This window comes from Callospermophilus lateralis, chromosome 1 (genome assembly GCF_048772815.1).
Source record: "Callospermophilus lateralis isolate mCalLat2 chromosome 1, mCalLat2.hap1, whole genome shotgun sequence".
NCBI lineage: Eukaryota > Metazoa > Chordata > Mammalia > Rodentia > Sciuridae > Callospermophilus > Callospermophilus lateralis.
The window spans coordinates 155063793-155089138 of NC_135305.1; the positions used below are offsets into that span (position 1 = coordinate 155063793).

A 25346-nucleotide genomic window follows, 5' to 3' on the forward strand; every position below is an offset into this window, starting at 1 on the left:
TCATGATCCCCTCTCTCCCCACCATCATTATCATCTTTCTCCTCCTCTTCACCATGACCGTCTTCAGCATCACCACCAGCACCACCAGCACCACCAGCACCACCATCACCAGCACCATACGAGGAAACCGAGGTTCAGAGAAGCGCAGTTGCTGGCTTACGTCTCGCAGCCAGTGACGGTGATGCAAACTCAGGCTGGTTCCTGAGCCAGAGCCCGACTCCCTCACCGCTCAGCTTCCTCCGTCCTGCCCTGGATCTCTAATGGACCCTTCCAGCCGGGTCCACGGGCTGCCACCCAGTTAGATGGAGCGGGGACTGGGCGTGGACCTCCAGGCCTCCTGCTGCCCGTCTGGCCTCAGCCCTTCCGCCCCGAGGCCGCCCCCATTGCCCCCAGCCCGTCTCTGGGATCTTCCCGTTTTTCCTCTGATATGGGTTCCCCGACGCCGGGCAAGGCAGCGTTCTCCATGCCCCACAGACACGGGGAAGGACTGGGAGCCGGGGGGACTGAGTGCCCGGCCCTGGGTGACCCTCCCTCTTTGCTGGGCGCCTCGTCGTCCCCGGGTCCACATCCAAGCCACTCCTGGTCTCTGTGGGAGAGGTTTGCATTTATCAGAGGGAACGTTTTGTCTTCCCCTCTTTAAAATGCCACCAAAACAAACCCAGAGTGGCTCTTGATCACAGACGTTTCCCGTTTCCCAAGTCAATGGCTGCCTACACGGTGACGAACAGAGGAGCCGTCTGCTCCAATTCACATCTAAAACTCCTGCTCTGATGATATCACATGGCCATAACTGGGGTCTCAGCAGAGAAGGGAGAGGGAAATGTACTCTGAGCTCCTGGAACATGCCAGGCACTAGCACAGAAAGTATCTCATCAGCTCTTGGTGGACATTAAAAGTCCTATTTTACAGAAGAGGAAACTGAGTCCACAGAGGTCACATGTCTCCCAGGGTCACACAGTGAGCACAGGGCCAGAGAACTGCGGTTCGCGACCAGGTCTGAGTGATGGCTAGCCCACCAGACAGGATGTTCATTCCAAGCCAGAGGCGACAGAGCAAGGAACCCCACATTTCCACTGGGCCTATTTATAAAAAGGACAGGGTCAATTACTTGGGCAACTCTGCAGGGGATCACCTAGCTCATTTTGTGTGACCCTGAAGGGGGAACTTCAGGTTTCTTTATTGCTATTCTTTTTCCTTCTTTTTTTAAATCCATGCACACCTCTGTCTCAATAATGCATTTGAAGTGTTTGTGCCAACACGAACTTATTTTAGAGTCGTGTGTGATGAGCAGGGGAAAAATATTTTTCCCCTGGGACCATGGGGAGCATCTAGGTTGAGCTATGCTGCTTCCGATCTCCCAAGAGCAAAATCCAGAGCAGATTCATGAAGCTTCCCAGCCCACCAGCTGCCGGCGGTAACCGGATCCAGGGAGGGAGCGGGCGTCGGTCACCTGGGATCTAGCTGTGGAGGGGCTTGCTACGCAGTGGTGTCTACACAGCCAGAGGAGAGGAGCGTCCACCGTGAGGACACAGGCTGCAACTGGGTTCCAAGGGAGGTCACCTGTTGGCTTTGCAGCACTGGACCCGACCTGTCTCAGCTGGACGCTGCCTGAAACCGTGGCTCCCGACAGCCCGTGGGCTCCTTCAGCCGGCAGAGCCACACCTGCAGCCGCTCGGGCTCATCAAACCGAAGCAAAGGGACTCCTGCTTCTGCAGGGACCAGGGAGGGTCTAGAACTGTCTGCGATGGCGGACTGTTCACATCTTACCGCCCAATATTAAGGCCACTAGCCCCCTGGCCATTGAGCACTTGAGACCCGGCCCCTCTCACCGAGGAATAGAATTCTCAGTTCTACTCAACTCTGACTCACGTTCAAGGAGCCATCAGTGGCTTGTTGCCATTGGACGGGACGGTTTAGCTTGAAGCCTGAATGTCTCTGGGGACGGGGAGGGAGAAGCCACGGAGCTTCAGTTGAGAGAGGGGCACAGAGCCTTGGGGCGGTCCCATCCTGTTCATGGAGACCTGAGCCCTGGGACCCTGGGCTTTCCGCTGCACCTCCTCTCTGAACCGCCCGTCCTTCCTGGTCCCACCACGCTCTCTCCTCTTCCAAGAAGGACATCGGATCTATAGCCTGTCTTTCCTGGATCCCTTTTCTCTCCTCCTCCTCCTCCTCCTCCTCCTTCTCTCCCTCTCTCTCTCTCTATTTTGTAGTCCTGGGGACTGAACCCAGGGTGCTCAACCACCAAGCCACATCCCCAGCCCTTTTTATTTTTTATTCTGCCTCAGGTTCAGCCAATGCCGCAGTCCAGCTGCAGCAAAATAATCGGGCAAGCCGAGGCTGGCCTTGACCTTGTGATCCTCCTGCCTCAGCCTCCTGAGTGGCTGGCATTACAGGTGCATGCCACGGTGTTCCTGGATGGCTCTTCACCTTCCTTCTGCTGAGAACCAACCCCCACTCATCCCTTCTGCCACTTCACACCCCATCTCTCCCCGGGGGACTAAGGGAGAGGAAGCATACAAGATGCCTGGCCCACAGTCAACACTACCTCCACATGAGCTAAGTCCATCTTCATTCACAACTAAGGAAGCGGAGGCCCAGAGAGATTAGGCCACTAGTCCAAGGTCACACAGCCAGTGAGCCACGAAGAAAAATAAGGACATTCTCACGGTTGTCCGAGCTCAGCATCACTGTGAACAGGGCTTATGGGGAAACCCTGGGAGCTATTTGGTTGGCCCTCCAACTCATAAGGAACTTTACATTTAAATATTGGATGTTCTTGACAAAAGAGCTCAATATGTTGATTGCTTTCATCTGGTAAATACAATTTTGGAAGCTCTGTTTTATCAACTCTCCATTTAAAAAAACAAAATAAAACAACCCAAGATGATGCTGGGTGGGGGTTTCTCTCCACTGCTGAGAGGGCTGGACAGTCACACTGCTTTGTCCCCTGCCCGTCCTGTACCCACCCAGCTGCTCTGAGTGATTCCGTTTCTCAGCCTGGGCACTGAGGATGTCCTGGGCCAGAGACTTCTCTGTGGCGGGTCCTGTCCTGTGCACAGTAGGAGCTGAGTGCCACTGGTCACCAAGACACACTGTGGGCCAGGAACCAGCCCCACCCAAATCAGAAACCACAGGCATCTCTGGATCTTGCAAAATCGGGTTCCTCTGAGGGAGGGGTGCTGAGCACCCCAACCTGGGCTTCCCATTCCTGTCCACCCAAGGGTCTGAGAAGATGGTTGGCTACTCCCTGTTCCCCTGTGGGATGGGGAGATTCGCCTTTGCTAAGTGGACCTCGCCCCACCCCTCTCGGGGGTCCCTACCCCTGTGGGCTCGGTATTTTGATGGGGACCAGCGTTTTCAGCCCCATCACGTGGCCACATTTGGCGATTCTCAAGCTTCAGGAGCAGAGAATCCAATGAAGGACTTTAATTTAAGACGCAGATTCCCGCCCGGCCCCGCAGAGTGAGCCGAGGGGTCCGGCTGGGGACCCTGGAATCTGACCAGGAGCCGTGGCAGGAGGCCCGTGTCCCCGGGAGCTCCCTGGCCCGGCCTCTAGCGGAGGTCAGCGAGTCCTTCCTGGCCAGCTGCCCCGCCCCTCCCCGCTGCCTCCCAGCGCCCCTGTCTCGCAGGAGGCCAGTGTGGCCGGCCTCGCTGCCCTCTTGGGCAGGATCCACCCCAAGTCCCTCTCTGTGCCTCTGCACTGGCCGGTGATCCCCCGCCCGAGCCCAGCGTCGCGGTCACACTTCGCAGAACCTTCGCCAGGTCCTTGCCACAGAGCCTCCCTGGTAGCCAGGTCCCCTGGTCACTTGCAGAGAGGGCACGGGGGTGGGGCCTGGGCCTGGGTCCAAGGGATGCTGCGTGCGTCAATCAGCCCAGCGCGGACCTCGGACCCACCCCGCGGACCTGGCCCGGAGCAGGTGGGCCGCGCATGCGTGCTGGGCACAGCCAGGTGGGGCTGCAGCCGGCTCCGGCCCAGCCAGCCAAGGAGCAGCCGGCCCTGGCAGGAAGCCCGTGTTCCACAGACGGCGGACTCCTCGTTCTCCACACCTGACTGGCCTTCGCTCTGGGCCTCCACCTGGGCAGGGCAGCTGGGGGCTGTGGAGACTGGATCTGGGGTCTCAGCAGAGATTTAATCCTTGATTTCATGTTGGAAGAAATGCTTCTTCAGAGAGCAAGAATTCTGCTGTGGAAGCTGGAGTGGAGGCTGGGCCCCGTCCCTATCCTGACTCTGAATTTCTCTTCTTTTGGGCACCAGGGATTGAGCTCAGGGGCACTCGACCACTGAACCCCATCCCCAGCCCTAGTTCGTATTTTATTTAGAGACAGGGTCTCACTGAGCTGCTTGGCACCTCACTTTTGCTGAGGCTGGCTTTGAACTCACGATCCTCCTGCCTCAGCCTCCTGAGCTGCTGGGATGACAGGTGTGCACCATGGCACCCACATTATCCTTGTAATTTCTAGTATCCCAGAGCCGGGTAGGAATCTGAAACTCATGCCTTCAGGGTCCTGGCTAGTAAAGAAAGGTAAGTAAGGGGATCAGGCTGATTTGGGTGCTGGAGAATGACACCCCCTCCCAGATCCTGTGCTGGACACCCCACCAGGATGAAGCTGTGCTTTAAGAGGTCTTCTGATTCACAGGGCGGTGGGCCCTCGGTGCCCACGGATCCCACATCCCGGATTCAACCAATCATGGGTTTAAAATATTTGAAAAAAAAAAAAATATCGGTTCCTGTACTAAACACTACAGACTGTTTTCTTGTCATTATTTCCTAAGCCACTCAGTGTAACAACTATGGACACAGTCGCTACGCTGCGTCAGTTACTCTAAGGCACCTGGAGCTGGGCTGGAGTATAGGGTGGGAGGTTCTGTAGCTTATATGCAAATCCTCAGCCATTGCATTTAAAGGGCTTGAGTACCCTCAGGCTTGGGGACCCCAGAGGGGTTCCTGGGATCAATCCCCCTTAGACACACAGGGCAACTGGATCCACCTATTGAAAGACTAGAAACCACTTTTAGTGTGAAATCTCTTGATTTTTTCATTTCACTACAAATTCGTCTTTTCAGAAAACTGTGCAGGCCAGAGCCAACTTGGAGAACCACACGTGACCCTCAGTTCCCTAAGTGGACGTCCAACCTCGGACTGATGTTCCAGGGAGCTTCAGCGGGACAATGTACCCCATAAGGTGTCACTTGGCAGGAGCGGGACCTGCTACAGGTGTGTCCGCCACCGACCTTCCCAAGGAACCTGATAGGCAGGTCTGGGAGGAATCTCTAAGAATTGGGACCTTGGTCCTCCGGGCAGTGGGCTGAGCTGGTAGAACCTTTCAGAGACAGGGCCTAGTGGGAGGTCCTTATGTCATGGAGGGAGTTGCCCTGGGAAGGGATTAAGGTGGTGCTCTGGGACACAGAGCTAGCGCTCACAAGACAGCTGGTGTAAGAAGCAAGCCCAGCCCCGCCCCTCTCTCTGGCTTCCTGTCTTGTCATGATCTCCTCCCCACAGGCTCTGGCCGTCATGGCACTTGCTGTGCAGTCTTCACCAGGGCAAGAGGATGCAGCCCCAATGCTCTTAAACTTTCAGAACCGTGAGCAAAGGAAACTCTTTTCTTCATAAAGCACCTAGCCTCAGGTATTTGGTTACAGTAACAGAAAATGGATTAATACAGTTGCCTAAAACATGGAAAAAGTCTTCACAGACGCGCGGAGACATGAAGGATCTGGAGATGGGAAGATGGTCTTGGATTATCTGGGTGGGCCCTCAGCGTTATCACATGTCTCTGCTTCCTGGTGTCTTCTTCCTCTGCCATGAGGTTCTGCCTCACCTTGGGCCCAGAGGTCTGGAGCTGGCTGATCATGGGCTGAACCTCTGAAACCATGAGCCCCAAGAAATTTTCCCTCCTCTAGGTGACTCCTGACAGGTCTTTTGGTCACAGTGACAAAAATAAGATAAAATAAAAAAACTGACTAAAACACCTTACAAGAGGTCAGAGGGCAGAGGGCGATTGGACTATGACCTCTAGAAGGAGGAGGGGCTGGAGGATGGGGCCCTAGGAGCCTGGAAATGTGAAAAATGTAAATCTAGAAGCTGGGAAGGGTCTGAATCCCCGGAAGGAAAGGCGCCTCACTGAGGTCCTGAGGTGATTTCACCCCAGGGAGCCCCCGTCCGCTCCAGGTCTCCTAGGCTATGAGAGCATACAGGTGTCTTGCCTGGTGCCTCCGAGTTTGGGAACTTCCTTGTAATAGCCATGGCCGGCTGATATGGTGAGCAAGTGGGGACAGGTCACCGTCCACCACCCTCCCCTAGTCACTAAAACTCGAGCCCCTCAGACCTTCTTTCAGTTCCTGGAATATCCCACCTGGCTCCTGCCTCAGGACCTTTGCATGATCTGCTGTGTCCTCTGCGGGAACACCCTTCCCTAGATTCCACACGGTGGGCCCCTTCCGCCCTTCTCGGACCCCTGATCTAATGTTCCACCCAACCCCAAGCCGCTTCCTTTCCTCCACAGCACGAATCTCTTTCTGAAGTGACCGCAGCGTCTGTGGGTTTCTGCTTCCTTTCTTGTTTCATATGGCCCTGGGGGGGGGCGGTCAGGGCAGAGGGTCATCCCTGGGTCCCAGTGCTCTGAAGAGGGTGGGTGCGGAACGGAGGCTCCTTGCCCAGAGGACAGTCAGAAGCCCCCCACTGCAGGCAAATGTGAGGGGGCGCGGCGGGCAGGTGGGCCGATCCCAGAGCTCTTCCCAAGAACGCAGGGTCCAGCTGGCGGGACAGCAGGGACATCCAGAAGGGGGACCGGCCTTAGATGGAGGGAGGGCTTCCTCGGTCACAGGCCTAGAGAAGACCCGGGAGACGACGAGGGGCCCTTCCCTGACCCAGGGAGGCCCTGCTCCACCTCTCGAGGGACACCAGGTCCCAGGCGTCCCCATCTGCACGCGCCAGGGCTGCCAGCTTGGAAGGACTCGGAGAAAATACCCTCATCTCCTCAGAAACTGGCTGGTCAGCTGCGCACTGAGGCCAACACACCATCCACCAAGCCGGCCGAGGTCAAGGGCATGGGCTTGGGCCGAGTCTGGGCTTCGTCGCCTGCAAGCTGTGTGACCTGGGACAAGTGACTACACCTCTCTGAGGCCTGGTTTCTGCATCAGGAGGATGGCAGGGGCACCGTCCAGAGCAAAGGACATAACTGACAAAAGGACTTCAGCACGGGGCCGGCCTTCCTCTCACCCCCACAATGAGGTGGATTCTCTGGGCTTGAGACTGCTTCCATTCCTTCAGCTTCCCCTCCTGCCTCCTTTCCCTGTGACTCTGGACACTTGCAGGGAAACTTCTAGGTAGAATCAGGGCAGCACCCTGGGGCTGGGGCTGTGTGACTCTGGATAAGTGACTTCACCTCTCTGAGCCTCATTTAGAAAAGTGAGCTGAAGCCACACGTCCTATTTATTCACAGTCTGAAGAAGGTACGCCGTCACTGACCCAGTGCCCCGCGAGGGGGGACAGCGATCAGAATGCAGGGCGAGGCTGACCTGCCGGTCCAGATGGACGCGGGGCCGGGGACCTTGGCCTCCTTCACACCCTCCTTGAGGGCAGCAAGCCCAGCAACCTGGATATTCTCCGACAAGCAGCCTTTTAAAGTGACCGCTCCTAAGGACCAAAGGTGCCAGAGGACCCGGATTTAAGCCTCTCTCCCTCCCCATCCGCCAGGGCCCCCTCCTCCTGGGGCGCGGGAGGGAAAGGTCTTCATTGTAAATATCACTTCTCCCCCAGATAAGTGCCACACCCCACAGCAGGGTGGCCGTGAGGGCAGGGGAGTGACGGAGCCAGAGCAGGAGCCGGTTAAGTCTGTCTCCTGGAGGAAGAGGGAGGTGGCCGAGCAGGAGGGTCCCACGTCCTCACAGGCTCCAGAAGCCACGGACTGGGGGTGTCCTGGACCTGCGGCTCTGGGCTTGGTGGGCCTCACTGTCACCCAGGCCAGCCGGTGACCGTTCCTCCAGCATCCAGATGCCAGTGCCAGTCCCCACCCCAGACACATCCTGGATGGGGGGACCCTTGGTTGGGAGGAAGAGAATTTGGGGGCAGCTATGTGCACCTGGGAGCTTGAATGTCCCCAGGCCTGCCAGCCCCGAGAGTGACCCCAAATACAGCCTGCTTGGCACCTGGACAGGGGGTCCCCTGGGAGCTGCAGAGGGGGGAGAGGCAGCCCCAGGACCTTTGGACCTTCCCACAGATAAAAAGCAGGCTGAGATGTCAGCTCTGTCTCCTGCACGGATAGGGCTTTTAGGCTGGGTAAACCAAGGAAAGACGGATGGACCCACTGTGTCATGAGGACACGTTCACCGTGTGGGGAACCACGTCGCCTTGGTGACGCAGCTGGTGGCACTGGAGTGGCCAAAACAACACACCTGTCCCCCCTGGATGCTGGACGCTTATCGCGTTTGCAGCCATTGGTGCGGAGTGTGACCTTCCCGGAGACGCCCCAAGGACCGGGGACAGGCGCTTTCTCGGGAGCCACTTTAAGCTCTCTCCATGGTGGAGCTGGGAACTCCACTGATGGGAACCCCATGAAGTGTGGGGGGTGGCACTGTCCCCAAAGCAGCTTCCCAGAGTGGAGGGGGGCACTTACAAACACTCCGAGTCCAAGTAAGTGGCAAAAGCCACTGACCCGGGGTGGAGGAGCTGTCCCAAAGGTCACTCTTCCTTACAGCTGCTCCCCCCAGCAGCCTCCCTGGGCCCCGACCTCCTGGGGACGTTCTCCCAAGCCTCCCCTCCTCCACAGCAGGCCGAGCTGGGGGCAGAGGGAGGGCCGTGGCGGATGCGGCAGGCTGGGAGCTGGCCAGCACGCTGGACCGGCCTGGCCCTGCCTCTTCCTGGGGAAACACAGCAGGAGGGGCTCCTGGGGGCTCCCCGAGGGCCCTGCACACTAGGTGAGGACGTCAACCTGGCATGCTAGGTCTCTGCCCCTGGCTGGGGAGAGGGTCCCTCAGCAGCCTGGAGGGCAGTAGCTCCCCACCGTCACACAGGGTGGCTCAGGCAGGTACAGGTGGGGCTGAAGTAGAGCCCCCAGGAACCCTGTAGTCACCCCTGGGATCACGGTCAAGGGTACGGGACACTGGACGCAGCGGGAGGCTGTGCCCACGCAAGCCACACTCCGTCCAGTGGTCTCAGTGTTGAGGACCAGGGGGGTCAGTGAGACCGGGAGGTGGGGCTTGTGCCCAGACCACACTCTCCAGGGTCTCCCAGCAAACAAGGGGACACCCCCGGTTCCAGATCTTGCAGCTGCCGTAGGACGTAAGTCCACCCACTCAGACCCATAGACACCTGCTGGGTGGACAGAAGGCCCCTCAAGGCCTCAGTGGGCTGTTCCCGTGGGTTGGCTCTGCAGGGGCCCAGGAAGTGGCAGTTCCTGGGCTCCAGCCTAATTGGCCCCCTGTGCTCACCCCAGGGAACCAGGAGAACCCTGAGGACCGATCCTGGCCACTGGCTCTGGGAGTGGACGTCCAGGACCACAGGAGCCCCCAAGCATCCGCCCATCAGAAGGGTCCACCCCACGAGTGGGTCCGAGACTCTCTGCCTTCCTTCTCCTCGAGACGAGGACACACAGGTTGGGTGTCCCCACTTCACATGTGACATAGGGATCACCCAGAACACCACCTTCCAGGGGTCCCGGAGGATGATGCAGGATGGAGATGGGGAGACGGTAGTCCCCGAGCCGGGGTAACGGATGGGCTCTGGGTCTCTCGGCGAGAGCCACAGCCTAGGCCCGCGCACCTTTTGCAATTACGGTTTTCAGGGTTCAAGGGTCGTCACGTGGGGGCAGGTTCAGGTGTGGGGATGGCTCAGGCTGGCTCTGGGCTGCGAGGTCGCGTCTCAGGGACTGCACACGCACTTGCACACACGCGTGCACACATGCACACACACACACTCCGGGGCGCCTGGGGGCTTACCTGTCCACCTGGATGCCTGTGTCTCTGGTCTCCGCCTTGGCAGGTGCCCCTCGCTCGGCCCCTCGGCGGCCGCTGGTGAGAAGGCTCAGCACGGGCTCGATCTCTCTGAGCAGTTCGTTCTGCTCCTGGCTGCCCTGGGGGCCAACCTTGCTGCTTTTCTTGGCAGGGTCCTGGCTTGGGGGCCTGGGGGCCAGGCCGTTGGCTTGGGGCAGCGAGCCGGCTTCCGGCCCCTCGTCCTGGGCATGCTGAGGCCCGTTCCCGGGGCCCGGGGGCCCACCCAGTGCGGGCGGCTGCTCTTTGCTGGCCGAGGGCTGCTGGGACAGATCCACAGCTTTGGTGGGAGGTCCCAGGGGCTGTGTCACCCGGATGGTCTTGGGGGTCCCATCCCCGGTGAAGGTGGTCTCCAGGTGCGTGGTGAAGCCCTCGGGACCCCTCAGAATGAGGACCACGTGGGTCTCGGAGGCAGTGCCCCGGAGCACCTCCAGGGCACTGTCATAGCTTAGGTCCACCAGGGGCCGGCCGTTGACGGCGAGGATGATGTCCCCCGCCTGGACCAGGCCACTCTGCTCGGCGGCTCCCCCGCGGATCAGGTCCGAGATGATGACGGGGGGCTTGCTGACGCGCTCCTTCACCAGGAACCCCAGGCCCCCGACTTTGCGCTTGAAGAGGCGGACGGAGATGACATTGGGCTGGATCTGCTGGACCCCGAACATGTGCTCTTCCATGGCGCCTGGCCTCCGAGGTCCACCCTGAAGACCCCGAAGCCTATCCAGCCGAGACGGATTCTCCAGGAGGGGCCAGGACTCGGCTCTGCCGAGAGAGGAGCTGGGACACAGCGGCCGAGAGGTTTCAGCCTCTGCCGTCTCTGACGTCAAGGCTGCGTCACCCGCTCATTGCTGGGTGGCCGTCGGTGGCATGATTTCCTGCGTCTGCCCACCCCCCTGCTTGTCCTCTAAGGAGGCTGACAGCAGACAGACGTCAGGAGAGCAGTGGGGCGTGTCCCTGAGCCACAGGTCAGCAGGCCGGGGAGGAGCGTCGGGGGGGTGTCTAGAGGTGACGCGTGATCGATGTGGGCCCTTCCCTGGGCATCTTGGTCAGCGGCTTGTCAGATGCAGATGAGATCGGGGACTTCCGGAGCTGAAGAGAGGGGACAAGGGCATGAATGGAGGGAAGGGAGACAAGAGATCAAGGGACCACCCCACCCCGCCTTCAAGACGAGGGTGACTCTAGCCCAAGACACCTGGCGCTCTGAGCCCACCTAGAGGTGGAACCTTGGTGAACCTTGGTCCTCGAGGGGCAGTCTCCCCCATGAGCTGCAAGCTCTCTGGTTTCACCTCCAAGATGGAAGCCCTCAGCCACCCGAGGGTCTCCTTGGGGGAAATGGGGACAGTCAGAAAGCAAATGGGAAGACTCACAGGACCTCCCTTATCTCTGTCCCCACGCAGAAGCCATCACTCCAACTTGCCACCTGGCTGTCAGCATATTCCAGCCCTTCCACGAACCCCCTCCCCCAAACCCACCCGAAGAAGAAGGATTCCACCTCCCACGGACCCAGGGACAGGGGATGCCCGCCGACCTTTGGGACCATTTTTATAATTATCAGCTTGTTTTAAGTTGAAAAACGGAGACGTGACCCTATTAAAACACAACCAGTCCCCAAGGCGCAGGTCCCCAGGAAACTCTGGAAGACGTCCGTGCCCCACAGACCGTCTGAAACCCAGAGGGAGAAACACGAGAACGGCTGTGTAACCCTGGGGATCTCGGGGCACATCTCAGCGCTCAAAGAATCCTCGCTGGTTGAGGAAGAAAAGCCCCCCCCAGGCGAAATACGATGGCAGCCATTGCATTGACGCTCCTAACCTGCATAAGCTCCTATTTTGACCCCCGTGATCGCCCCTCGATAGACGCGCAAGCCGAAGCCAGAGGGGGTTCAGATCTTTGTTCAGGACCACTCAGGAGACGGCGGCAGAGGGCGGGTTGGAAATCAGGCGGCCTCACCCTGGAGCCCGAGCTCTGGAACTTATATGCTAATTATTTTAAATCGACTTTCTGATTATTCTCTCACGTCCCGGATTTGCTCCTTGCTGAGCAGTGTGGGGTGTGGCCGGGGTACCCAGGCTGCAGATGCCGTGGCTCAGGTGAGAACAGCCCCCCACCCCGTGGTGCGTCCACAGGGGGCTGCGTCTGTGGGTCTCCGTGTCCATGTGTGTTAGGGTTTAGACGTGAGGTGTCCCCGGAAGCTCCTGTGTGAGATGCTGCGAGAAGGTCCGGGGGTGAGCTGATTGGGTTAGGACTCCCCTCCAGACACGGCACACTTCTCCTCCTCTAAAATGGCTCACAGCGGTGGAAAAGGGCACTAGAGCAATGTGTCCACTGGCCCTTCTGGGCTGGGGCAGGAGATCTGTGGGGGGTTGGGGGCATCAGAACGCCCCTTGGTCTCTTTCTCTACACTCAAGTTCCAGGTCTGGCTCCATGCCACACAGCCGCCCCCCCCCCCCCCGCCTGTGTCCTCACACACTTTAGCACAAGGGGGGAGCCCCCATCTGCCACTACTAGCAAACTGACACACTTGGTTCCCTTTTAGTGACTTCCTGGGGTCACCCCAGGGCTAAGGCACTGATGGATAAACTCCTATCACCTCTGAGAGCAGAGGTGGGTGCAGAGACCCCCACCCCCAGAGGAGGTGGCCTCCCCTGGAGGGAGGGTGGCTAGCTCGGCCGCAGAGAGCATTACATTACGTAACCCGCTGGCCCGTGTGGGCGAGGAGTGGCGCGTCCCCGGGCCCAGCCACCTCCATCTGGCGTCCTGTGTGTGGCTCTGTGTGTATTCATGCATCGCCCTCACGCTGTGTCCCTTGTCGGCTGTGTGTGGCCGTGTGTCCACCAGCAGAGTGTCTTTCAGCCTCTTTCTGCCGGGGCTCTGGTGTGCAGGAAGACACCCCGCGTCACCGTGCCCTTCTCCCCTGGAGGGTCCCCCACCCTCTCCTCCTTCCTGAGTCCTCCTGCCGGGGACCGAATCCAAGATGCTGGCGGCTGAGTGGGGACAGAGACAGCGGGAACCTCGGGAGCGCTCAGGTGTTCGGGTTGGACACTGGGCTCTATTCTTTAAGGAAAAAAAGAATTTGAAGGTGGGGGTTTTGGGGGGGTGGGGAGAGGGGCAAGACACCTAAGCCTACTTCTTCCACTTGCTGGATTGGGTCAGACCTCAATAGGGGACAGAGATTGGACTTGGCCTTCTGTGTCCTTTGCTTTGGAAAAAGAAAACAGAAATCAAGCAACCCACGCACACCCACGCGCGGCATGTCAGAGCTGCTCTGGGCTCCTTCTCTTACGCTCTCCTCGGAGCCTTCTAGAATCGGGCTGGGCTCTTGGCTGGTGCTTGGGACATGGGGTTGCTGTGGACCTCTCAGGTCTTGGCACTAGGAGAGGAAGTCGATCCTCTGGGGATCTGGGGAAGATGCTGGAGTTGGAGAGTCGGGATATTCAGTGTCTGCACAGGTGCACCACACACACACGCACGCACGCACACACACACACACGCACACGCACGCACACACACAACACACACACGCACACAACACACACACGCACACGCGCACACACACGCACACGCACACACACACATGCACACGCACGCACGCACACACACGCACGCACGCACACACACGCACACGCGCACACACACACGCACACGCACGCACGCACACACACGCACACACGCACACGCACACGCACGCACACACACGCACACGCACACGCACGCACACGCACGCACACGCACGCACACGCACACACACACGCACACGCACACAACACACACACGCACACACACGCACACACACACACACACACGCACACACACGCACGCACACGCACACAACACACACACGCACACACACGCACACGCGCACACACGCACACACACACACACACGCACACACGCACACACACGCACACACACGCACACGCGCACACACACGCACACACACACGCACACACACACGCACACAACACACACACGCACACAACACACACGCACACAACACACACGCACACGCGCACACACATGCACACACATACGCACGCACATGCACACACACGCACACACACACATGCACACACACGCACACACACGCACACCCCACAATCTGACCTATGAATTCTGAGCGCTCCCCATTTCTTAGTAACAATTCCACAACACTCCGTGTCTCTTCTCCATGTTTCAATCTCATCCTGACCACGGTCAGGCTCGGCGGTGCCCATCATCCAGATCCATCCACCCAGCTGCTCCAGGTCACCCCCTGGTCCCAGTTGGTGGATGCCTGGAACCCAGGAGCCTTCTCGGGCCTCCGTCCAGCCACCAGGAGGCTTTGCAAGGTCCCCCCGGCTGTCTCTGTCTCTGGGTGAGTTCTCTATCTGCTCCCCCTCCATCAGTTTGCTTATCTGTAAAACGGGGCCATCAGCAGTGACCGCTCATCTGGGAAACTGGGAGGATTCAAAGAAAGCCCAAACCAGGAAACGTGGCGAGGTCACAGAGTCGACACTGAGAGGAGCGGTTTCCTGTGATTGTTGGGAGAGACGAGGTGACTTGGGCTTCCTGGGTTTCATTCCGGTCACTTTCTGCTCCACTGGGGTCTGCAGGGGGGTCTTTCCCTGGAAGTCACACAAAGGAATCTCACCTTGGTCTCACCCCGGGGGCGGTCACCGTCCACAGGTGACGAAGCTGGCTAGAACAGCCTGCCAACCCGCCTCTGCTTCTGGAGCTGGGATTTTCAACAAATCCCTCGTGCACGCCAGAGTATCTACCATGGAAACAATCCCTGGCCCCGAGCCTCATTGGAGTACTTCAGCAGTTTCGGGTATATTTATCTCACTTACCTTCCTGCGAGGAAATGAGTGGTTGAGGAGCGGGTGGGGTGAGTGCCAGTGGGAAGGCAGGACCCAAACAGGCCAGCGTCTGATGAGACCTCCTTGCTGTGTGACCCCGGGCATGCCATCGCCCACTCTGGGCCTCCTTTTTGTAACTGGGGAACTACCAGCATTTTTGAGGGCTGTTGAGTTCACTGTGGGCTGAACATGGGGCCAGGGGTGTCTGATGGAAGCCTGAGGTTCAGCGATGGGAACTGAGGAAACTGGTGGCCCAGGTCCCCGTGAGGAGATGCTGAGGGTTCCTTCCCATTGTCAACCGTGATCCTAATGACAATCCGTGGCACTGGGCCCCCTGCCTCCTCCCTCCCTCCCCCCCTCGCCTCCCCAAAGTGCCTCCGCATCTGCTGCTCCGTTTTTCATCCTCAGCCCGATCAGGGTCACACTCGGTGGCTCCCGGTTTCACAGATGAGGAGATTAAGCTTCTCTGGGACACCCGCTCGCCCGGTTTGTCATGACTTTCCATTTCTAGCACTGAAAGCCGGATGAAGATTAGGACGAAGGGAAGCCGTTGAGATCCTCTGGACTGGCTTCCTCATTCCCAAATGAGGGACAGCAGCCTGGAGGACCCAGGGGCTCCCTCCACGGGGACCCGCTGCACCTCCGTGGCTCAGGGCCACGCGGTCCAATATGGCGGCCACTGGCCTCAGGAGGCCATGGAGCCCCTCTGCTGGGACTGGCGCAGCCCGACGGTGGTTGAGAGGCACTGCAGGGGCTTGGCTCAAAGGTCAGTGTGAGGAAAGGAGCTTGAGCCCAGGTTGAAGTGACACTGCGGGGACACACGGGGCTAAGCAGATTTTGTGTGTGTGTGTGTGAAAAAAATGGATTTCCCTCCTCCTTCATTTTTCTAGTTCTGGGCCTCAGGCCTGTAGGCAAGTGTTCTCCCACTGAGCCGCCGCCCACGTCCTCACCTTTTACTCTCTTGAGTGTGACTGCTATAAAAGTGAACCCTACCCCGTGGGCTAAACGGTGACTATGGGTCTTGCCTGGATTCTGCTGGTTCCCCCAAGAATCTACGGGTGACTTAGGCAAAGACACTTTATCTTTAAAAGCTTTATCTTCTAAAACCAAACAAAAACAAAACAAAACAAAACAAAAAAATCCCAGAGAAATGACAAAGAGGATTGGTAACAATGTCTGGGTGCCTTGAGAAGTGGACCACTGGAACCGGGGAGGGGGGTCGGTGAGGAAGGACACCCACCCACAACCAGGTAAGAAGGGGTCATAGTAGGACGTTCCCTGGACTAACAGTCCAGTACCCCAAATCCTGTCTCCCGGTGTCAGCTGAAACCTAACCCATCCTTACGATGAACTGTTTCACTGAAAAGCATGGAGTGCATCTCTATGCACAGGTAAGAAATTCGTTCCCAGACACACCAGAAAGGTGCCACAGGGAATTCTACACCTGAACCTGCAGGGATTCTTCTGGAAGGAACGGATCTTAATGGTCGCATCTTACAGGGCCCATTGGGAGTCAGGAGGAGGAGGAGGGCTTGTTCTTGGTGCTGAACACCTTTGTTCTCCTTGAATCTCATGTAAATGACTTTCCTCATCACATGTGCATTGCCTTTTCAACGAACAATATTAAGGAAAACAAAACCCAGCCCGGGAACTCCGCGGTTTTCAGTTGCACACCCACAACCTCGCTCACGGCGTGGCGGGGCCTGCTCCCCATCTCCCTCAGATCTCCTTGAAAAGCAGGATCCAAGTCTTCAGAAACAAAACCCAGGAACGCCGCCATCCCCCACGCCAACAAAAGACGGGAACCATAAACCCAACTGCACCCCTCTGGAAATCATCCCCCTACAACCGACCTCCCTACACCCCCCCAACTGCTAATTTGCAGTCCTTCCCGGAGAGCTCGCCGCCCAGGAATCAAGTTGGAGCGCCTTCTCCCACGCCAGCAAGTCAGAGCCCCAAACCTGCTAATCCCCCGCCACCCACCAACCAGGGGAGGAAGTTGGCATTCTGTGCCCTGGGGATCCCAAAGACAGGAGCATCCCGGTCCCCAAAGCATCTCCCCCGCCATGGAGCTCCATCGGGGTCCTGGGACAGTTTGCCCAGGATGACTTTGATCTTCCCAGCTCTGATGCCCACGTCTCAGGGGCAGGAAGGAACCGGCTCAGCTTAGAGTTAGAAGCAAGAACGCGAAGGATTGTTGCAAAATTGACAGCGTCGATATTGTGATAGAGGGCCTGGGAGACTCCCAGTCCCCTACACCACCGCTTGCTACAACTTCTTTGAAGGGTAGTTTGACAATCTCCTCCCCAAACTGAAAATACACATATTTTTGGCCTGACCATGGTAAACTTGGACCTTCTCCTGCAGATACACGGTAAGGAACATTCTTAAAAACACACAGGCGCGCGCACAGACACACACACACACACACACACACACACACCCTTGCAGGATTCTGCAGAACATCAAGAGACTGAGAATCATCTAATTGATATGTATTCTTTCATTTTTGATTATGGACCACTATTTTTATTTGTATTCACTGTGATTTTTGTATCACCTTTTCCATAAAAAGGGGCATGAAGTCATGCTGTCCTGGTTTCTCGGCTTGGCTTTGTGACGGTGGGCGAGTGACTTCACCTCTCTGAGTCACAGTTTCTGCATCTATAAAATGGAGCCGCTGATAGAACCTGCTCAGGGCGTCTGTGGGGATGGAATGACAAAATGCTACGTTCTACGTTTTCACAATGCACCCTCGACTGGGCTGAGTGCCCAATAAACCATCCTTCCACGGCCGCGGTCACCAATTCTCATCCTGTGGGTAGCCACTCTTCCTACCGAGCATGTGTGGCGGACGCATATCACTTAGAGCACTTTGTGCTGAGGAGCAGGGGGAGTGTGGGCAGAGAGATGGCTCCTGCGTCCCAGCAGAGTGGTCCTTGTCCCCAGCTCCTGCTGGGAATGGAAAGCAGCAGGATCAGGTGTGTTGTCACCTGGAGCCCCAGAGGCACGTGGCCCCGGGACGGGGTGGTGAGACAACACCACGGGGTGCAGAAGGGACATCTGTGGTCCACCCATCATTTGGAGGGACTGCAGGGCTGGCATCTCCATGTTGGAGAGGGTCCGGGCAATCACTCAGCTTTCATTTGAAAAGCTCCTTTACGTGAGTGACCTCAGCAGCCTGGGGTCACTGTATCCAGAACATTCCAGAACACTCCAGGGTTGGGGGGGGGACCATGAGTGGAATAAAAGTCTCGGCAGATTCCTGTGCCTTCCGCCCTTGCCGGATACGTCCCCTCGCTGAAGGACTGCACAGGGATCAAAGCCGTGAATTCTGAGCCAGAAGGGCAAGGTCTGTGACCCAGCCTTACCACCTGCCAGGCTCAGACTCCTCTGATGACCATTTCTACCAGTCAACTCTGTGGGGTAACCAAACAGGGTGACCCACGTAAAGAGTTTCAGAGTCACTTTAGAAAACATCACGCCAAGGAAAAGGAACCGTGCCTGGCCAGCTCTCTGAGGATGGGCTCATGACTATAAGGAGGAAGCATATCATCAGTGGTCTCTGAAATGTCTCTTAAGAATCAGTTAAAAAAGAGAAAAAAAGACAGCCCAGCCAGGCATGGGGTGCGCACCTGTAATTCCAGCAACTGAGGAGGCCGAGGCAGGAGGATTGTACGTTCGAGGCTAGCCTCAGCAACTTAGCAAGGCCCTAAGCAGCTTAGCAAGACCCTGTCTTAAAATAAAACTATAAAAAAAGGTTGGGGGTGTGGCTCAGTGGCTAATACCCCTGAGTTCAATTCCCAATTCCCCAAAACAAACAAACAAACAAACAACAACAAAAAAAAACACCTATTTTTCAACCCCTAGGGGCACACTAAGTTGCTGAGGCTGGCTTTGAACTTGCGATGCTCCCGCCTCAGCCTCCCAAGCTGCTGGGATTACAGGCATGTGCCATGGCACCTGGCAAGGGACAGAATGGATTTAAGAGAGATTCAGGAGGGTGAGTCAAGGAGAGTTGGCAACTGGCTCAATAGAGCGGGTGAGGAAGAGGAGGGTCTCTCTCCAGTGACTTCCTGGCTTCTGGCTTTCTCCTGTGGATGGCACGTGAGGCCATTTCCCCAGCAGGGGACACTGGATGGTAGAGTGAAGGCAGGAATGAGAATGAATGACACTCATTTGACGGCATCGCCCTTCGTCGCTGGAAATACATAATTGAATTGGGTCAGCATTTCCTGATCGCATCGCTTCCCTAATTCTGAGGATTGAGCAGGATTCAGGAAGCTCACTGGCTTTGGCTCACTCCCCAGCCTGGGTCATCGCCTGGCTATTTGATCTTGGGCAAGCCATTTAACAACTCGGCTCTCAATCTTCTTTTGTGAAATTGAAAAGGGAAGAAGTACTGGTTGCCGAGGATTTTGTGAAGATTCGATAGGACAGATGCACTCAGGAGTGCTTTGTAAACAGCAAATGTCAACAGTGATGACAATGTTGAGCCCTTATTTTCAGGAGTACGCAAGAAGAGCACCTCCAAATTGCAGTTCAGCATGGACCCGAGACTCCACCGAGGGTTCACTCTCATGCCTCGCATCCTTGGTAGCTCCCTCGGGGCAGGGAAGCTCAGTCCAGAGAACAGAAAAAGGTGTTTGGGGAAGGGAAAAGAAGTGGGAATGACTATCTTAAGGCAGCAGTGATAACATCACATCCTTTATCTTGGAAATTCCCTGTAAGAAATCACAGCCTCTGCTGAGGTCCAAATGAATTTCAGCAAACACAGAACACATTAAATAGAAAACACCAACTACAACAGCGGAAAGCACATCACACATCAGACCTATCGATAATAACAATAAATGTAACCGGGCCAAGCTTGAGTAAAAGATCAAGACTCTCAGATTGGATAAAATGCATTTGTCCAAATTAGCATGGATGGGGGCAGAAGGACCAAGGACAGGAAGGAGAACAGTCACACATGCAGGCATGGGCCCTGTATATATTACTGCTCACTTAGCTCCAGGGGACCTTAAGTCCGCTTCCAATTGTACTATGTATAGTAATCATATAATCGACCCTTGGAAGATGTTAGCACCTAGAAAGTCCACAGTAAATATTTTCTGAATCAACGATAGGCTATTCACACCATTATCTTGGGTTAAATATTTGTTAGGTGGGTTGAGGTACATGAAATCAGTAGTTTTGCAAAGGACATTCACCAATGCCATACGGTTCATGCTAATACTTTGAACATTTCACTCTGTAGGCTCTTGTTACATGATCTCATTGGATCCTTACAAAAATCCTGTCTGAAGGATGTGATGTTGTTATTCCCATCTTGTAGGTGTGGAAACGAGGCTAGGTTTTCTGAATTCCGAGTCTCTGCTTCTGTCACTTCTCAAAGACGACTGTATATTTTTAACTCAATTGGCCTGATTTTAGGTGGTAACCTGTAATTTTAGTAATTGGGAGTTGAAAGGGACTCAAGACATTTTCTATCCCAAGAGGTTTTTCTGTTCCATTCATGATGGGGAGTCTGTGGCCCCCCGATGGGGTTCACGGAACCCGAGGAAGCCTGGAATCACGGGTCCGACTTTTTCCACGGTGTTTTTCCAAGCATCCGATCCATGCCGGTATGGGGCAGAACTCACCGGATGAACGCCACAGAGTTGAAATGGCTGTGCCTGAGGTTCTTAGAAAGAGTCAGAGATACGATTAAACTCGGGATCCCCAAATTCAGGCTTCAAGCTCCTTTTCCCTGCCTCTCCATGAAGCTGGGAAATTTACAAAAAGTCCTGTATCTGACAGCAACCTTGATCTCAGCATTTGAGCTGCACACTTCTGGGTCGATGCTCTTTCTATCTAATTGTAGGGTTTCTTGATTATTCGAAATAAGCCAAAGCAGCGAAGTCCCTCCTCACCTCCCTTCCTGGTGAAGGTCTCTCCAGGATGGAGAACAGGGCATGTGAAGAAGTCTCAAGGCTAACTGGATTCTAGTCACAGGTCAAGGTGAATGTTTCAACGATCAATTTTACCGTTAGGATAAAAGCTTATTATACCTTTTTAGTGTTTTAGTGGTAACGTCATACCACTCTGTTACCATAAATGATAATGTAGCCATTAAAAAGAAAAAAGAATAAGAATCACGGTATCAGAGACCTCCATTGTGACTCCTTAATCGACTTGGAGTTTATTGAGTAACTACTTGGTTCCAAACTACCCTGATCATCCTAGTGAGCCTTAGGGTGGATGCCTCTTGAGGACAGAGATCACTCTTCTCCGGTTTACTGCTGTCACTCTGTAGCATAGGGCGTACAGCCTAGGTGCTCAATAAATCAGACTCTCCACATCTACAGGTGTGGAGTGAAGCAGCCGAGGAGGGAGGTGAGAGGGAGTGGTGAGGTCTGTGGAGAACTGGAGAGCCACCCGGGAGGGCAGCTGCAGCCACTGCAGGAAGGAGAGGCCAGAATCATTCCACTTCCTGCCATCAGCTGGGAGGGGAGTGACAACATCACCCACCACGGATGAGGGACCACAGGGAGACTTCACACACCGGGGAGAAGACTTGGCTGAGTCTTGATGAATCTGTAAAATCACCTGCAAAGGGTGTGGCCGGTGCCTTGCTCCCCAGAGTGGGGTCCAGGGAGCAGCGTCACCAGCGCCACCTCAAGCCCCTCCAGACGGACGCCCGCGACTCGGCACCGTAAAGTCTGCCGGTGGTTCGTGTGTGCGCCATACTTTGAAAGACGGCGGGTCCCTTTTTGCCTGTGACACTTCAGTGCAATCCCGTGAGGCTTCAAACACAAGACCTCGAGGGAGCGAGCGCGATAATATCAGGTTGAACCGTTCAAAATTGCTGTCACCCGGCTACTCCGTGACCTACAAAAATGGCAATTTCAAATGAAATTCCAATCCCAACTCAATCTGTATCCTGTTCTGCACAAAAGTGCTTCAGATCTAGGATATGACATGCTTCACAAAGGCTCTGGTCACAGTCTATAAATAACAGCCCAGGGGCATAGAAAGGTGGGTTTCGTGGGGTTAAAAAGGAATTTTTCTTTTCCTCCTCCAAATTGGCGGTCACCGTTTAGAAACTGGAGGTTTCACTTAGGATATAAAACTCCTGACTTTGGGGGACGGGAGAGGATTTGCTCACGGGGGGCCTGTGGGCCCGGATGTCATCGACGGCTCCTCCTGAGGTGAGTCTGTGCACGGCGGGTCCCCTTGGCCACAGTCAGTGTTCCTGGGTCATTTGTTTCCTGCGGGGACCCTGGACTCCTGCCGGGTACAGAGTGCCAGCTCGGCTTTGGGAGCGCTTGGTGACGGCCTGGCTTCCGGCGCAGGGTTCCAGGGGCTCTCAGAGCCGGCAGCACCTGTCCCACCTGCCCCGCGGCTGAGGCCCTGCCCTGACCTCCTTTCCCCGGGGAAACTCCGCTGAGAAGGAACGAGTCATCCCGACTCCCTGTCTGCTGCTCCTCTCACCTTGGTGTGGCACCAAAGAAGAAAAATAAACGCTTCCCCAAATGACGTCTCTCTCTAAACAGGTGCCCATCAGTCCTGGCCTGCTCAGGAGCCCAGCCCAATCCAGCCTCCGTTCCATCTCAGTCCCACAGCAGTCTGCCTTGGCAACCTCACCTTCAGGTGGCCGACCTGGCTGGGTCCTCGTGTCCCCCGACATCACACACCTGCTGAGCCCCCGGCAGACACTCCCACTCGGCCCCGGGCACCTCGTCTGCCTCACCCAGCAGAGCTCCACAACCCCCCCACCCCCACACAATCACAGAACAAGAACGAGGACCCTTAACGCCGTGTCAGCCAACGCCACAGAGGGGACGTGAGGCCTCGGGCACTTGGCTCACATCCTGCCCCCAGCCACCCGCTACCAGCTGTGTGGCCTTGGACGGGGCCTTCAGCATCTCTGTGCCTCTGTTTCCTCATCTGCAAAATGGGGAACAAGAATAGGATCTACGACTACTATGACAGCATCCAGCAGGGCTCCCGTGGGGACTGCGAGCCAAGGCCACACGTCCCCACGCTGGTCTTACCACCCTGTCCGCGCACCACACCTGCGTCTCACCTGTGCAGTTGCCACTGAATAGCTTCCCTTCCAGTCAACTCACATTTCACCTCAAATACCTCCGGTGGCCTCATCCTAGCGAGCAACATGCCCAGAGTCGCATACAGAAGCCCTAGCTAGCCACGCTGCCCCAGGACCTCCCGAGACCAATACCGGGTGAGTGAAATTCTAAACATAGGTTCCTCCTTTTGCTCTCGTGGTGAGAAGGCTTTGAGCAAACTCAAACCGAGCGACATCTACAAAATAAATGACCAGGAATCCTCCGGCAGGTCAATCACAGGAGCGACAAGGCGGGTCTGACCAGGGTCACAGATGGGAGGGGACGGAGGAGGACGGAGCCCTGGGAGGAACGTGGGATCCTGGGTCGGGTCCCGTGGGAGGAAAAGGATGTGAATGAGAAAGCTCTGCACGCAGCTCCGCAGTTGAGTTATAGGACCTCACCGTCATTTTCCTGTTCCTGATCCTGGTTAATAATACAGTTATTATATTAACATGAGAGGAAGCCAGGTGGGGTGCAAAGAAACTCTGTGTACTATTTTGTAGCTTTTACATAAGTTTAAGATGACTTAAAAAGAAAAGGTTTTTAAAAAATGGATATTGGTCAGGTAATCTTTCCCCTTTCCCCTTCCCTAAGTCCTTGGCCTATTTCATGTATGGAGTAGCCTAGGCTGAAATTCCCTTGACCCAGACTCCTGTGGTAGGTAGCCTTCTGTGTCTGGCCTCTGTGAATCAGCAGTGTGTCTTCAAGGTTCACCTTTGTTCTTGGATGTCAGAGCTCCATTCCTTTTCATGGCTGCATCATATTCCATAGTATGGAGGGGCCACATTTTGGTCAATCACTGATTACCCCATGATCGGGATCATTTCCACCTTTAAGCTATTGTGAATGGTGCTCCCATGAACATTAGTGCACAGGTTTTCATCTGGACACCTGTTTGCAATTCTTAATGGATTTGGAGTTTCCTGTTGGGGTGATGAAAATGTTTTAGAACTAGGCAGAGGTGGTGGTCGCACAGCAACGGGAATGTACTAAATACCATTTTAAAATGATTCCTTTTGGCCGGGTGTGGGCGTGGGCATTCATCTGTAATCACGGTGACTTGGGAGGCTGAGACAGGAGGATTGCAAGTTTGAGACCAGCCTCAGCTGTCTAGGGAGGCCCTAAGCAACTTAGTGAGACCCTGTCTCAAATTAAGAAATAAAAAGGGCTGGGGATTAAGGCTCTGTGGTTAAGCACCCCTGAGTTCAATCCCCATTATCCAAAAAAAAAAAAAAAAAAAAAAAGGTTATTTTTATATTATGTGGACTTTACCTTCATCAAAGAAAACAATGTAAAATGGGTAACACCCATGCAGCATCCACCCTACTTTGGAAACCTGTGTTTATGCAGGCCCAGCACTCAGTGCAACACCTGGCCTTGGCAAGGACATAAAAAACATTAGCCGTTGTCATGATCATTGCTAGAGACGCAGGCTCTCGGCTTCTGGCCCTGAGTGCTTTCTGGAGCGTCACACGGCCTCGCCCAGACAGTGGCTCCGACTTTGATCTATGACTCTCTGCACCAGTCAGCAATAAAAAACCTCAGGGTTCTGGGTCACTGCCACAGGATGCCTAGCTCTGAAATCCAAGAACCCTTCCAGCTTTGGGAAGACTCGCGCAGCTGGCTGTGCTCAGGAACAACTCCAAGTGGACATTCCACGGTCCCTCACCGGTTGCTGATCGACTGGGCACCAAAGCTATTTCAACAAGCTCCGTCTGCTCAAGAAACTGGGCGCCTGGTGTCCCCCCCACCCCCACCCTGGGCTGGGCTGGGCTCGGCTGCCCTGGCGTGGTTTGATTTTGGGATGCCCACTCCCATTTCCTGCCGGTCCCTGGGATGCGATTCAGTGTTAGAAATGAGAGCAAACGCCTGATTGCTGTGAGGAGGTCCTGGGGAAACAGACCCTTTCCTCAGAGCTGACGGACGGTAGCCTCTTCCTCCTTTTCCTGTCTGTGTTTCTTGTTCTCCATCCTCATCCCCGGGTCCCTTGTCCACCCTCCTCCAAACACACTTGGGCTCCAGGAGGAGGCTGGTCGCAGTGGCATCAACAGGCTTCCGATTGCGTCTGCAGGTACCGGTGGCAGGTACTGACCACAGAGGAGAGAGGAGGAGAGGGAGTCTGGCCGGGTCTGCAATCCTTTCTGAGCACAGCTTGGGCTGGGAGCTCCCAACCTGCCCCAAGCCCACTCCACGTGCAAAGCCGCAGTCGCCTCCCTGACCCTCTGGCTTGGTGGCTGCCCAGCCTGCTGATGCCCTCAGTAAGTGATCTTGCAAACTGCAGGTGCCTATGGCCTCCGATTGGCTCCTGACAAGCCTTCACCTCCATCAACCCTTGGGGGTAGGAACAGAGAAAATCAGAAGCCCTCAGGGTGGGTGAGAGCATCAGGTGTCTAAGCCAAGCTATCCTAAGCC

General features: G+C 55.9%; 1 protein-coding gene across 1 annotated transcript in view; it reads right to left on the reverse strand.

The window, feature by feature from the left end:
• Nos1 (nitric oxide synthase 1) overlaps nt 1-25346 on the reverse strand; it is a 144965-nt gene that overhangs the window by 59948 nt on the left and 59671 nt on the right. Inside the window, exon 2 of the mRNA XM_076854826.2 lies at nt 9938-11074. Coding sequence (XP_076710941.2) covers nt 9938-10662 — 725 coding nt within the window. The 5' untranslated portion in view covers nt 10663-11074. The remainder of the gene's footprint in view (nt 1-9937; nt 11075-25346) is intronic.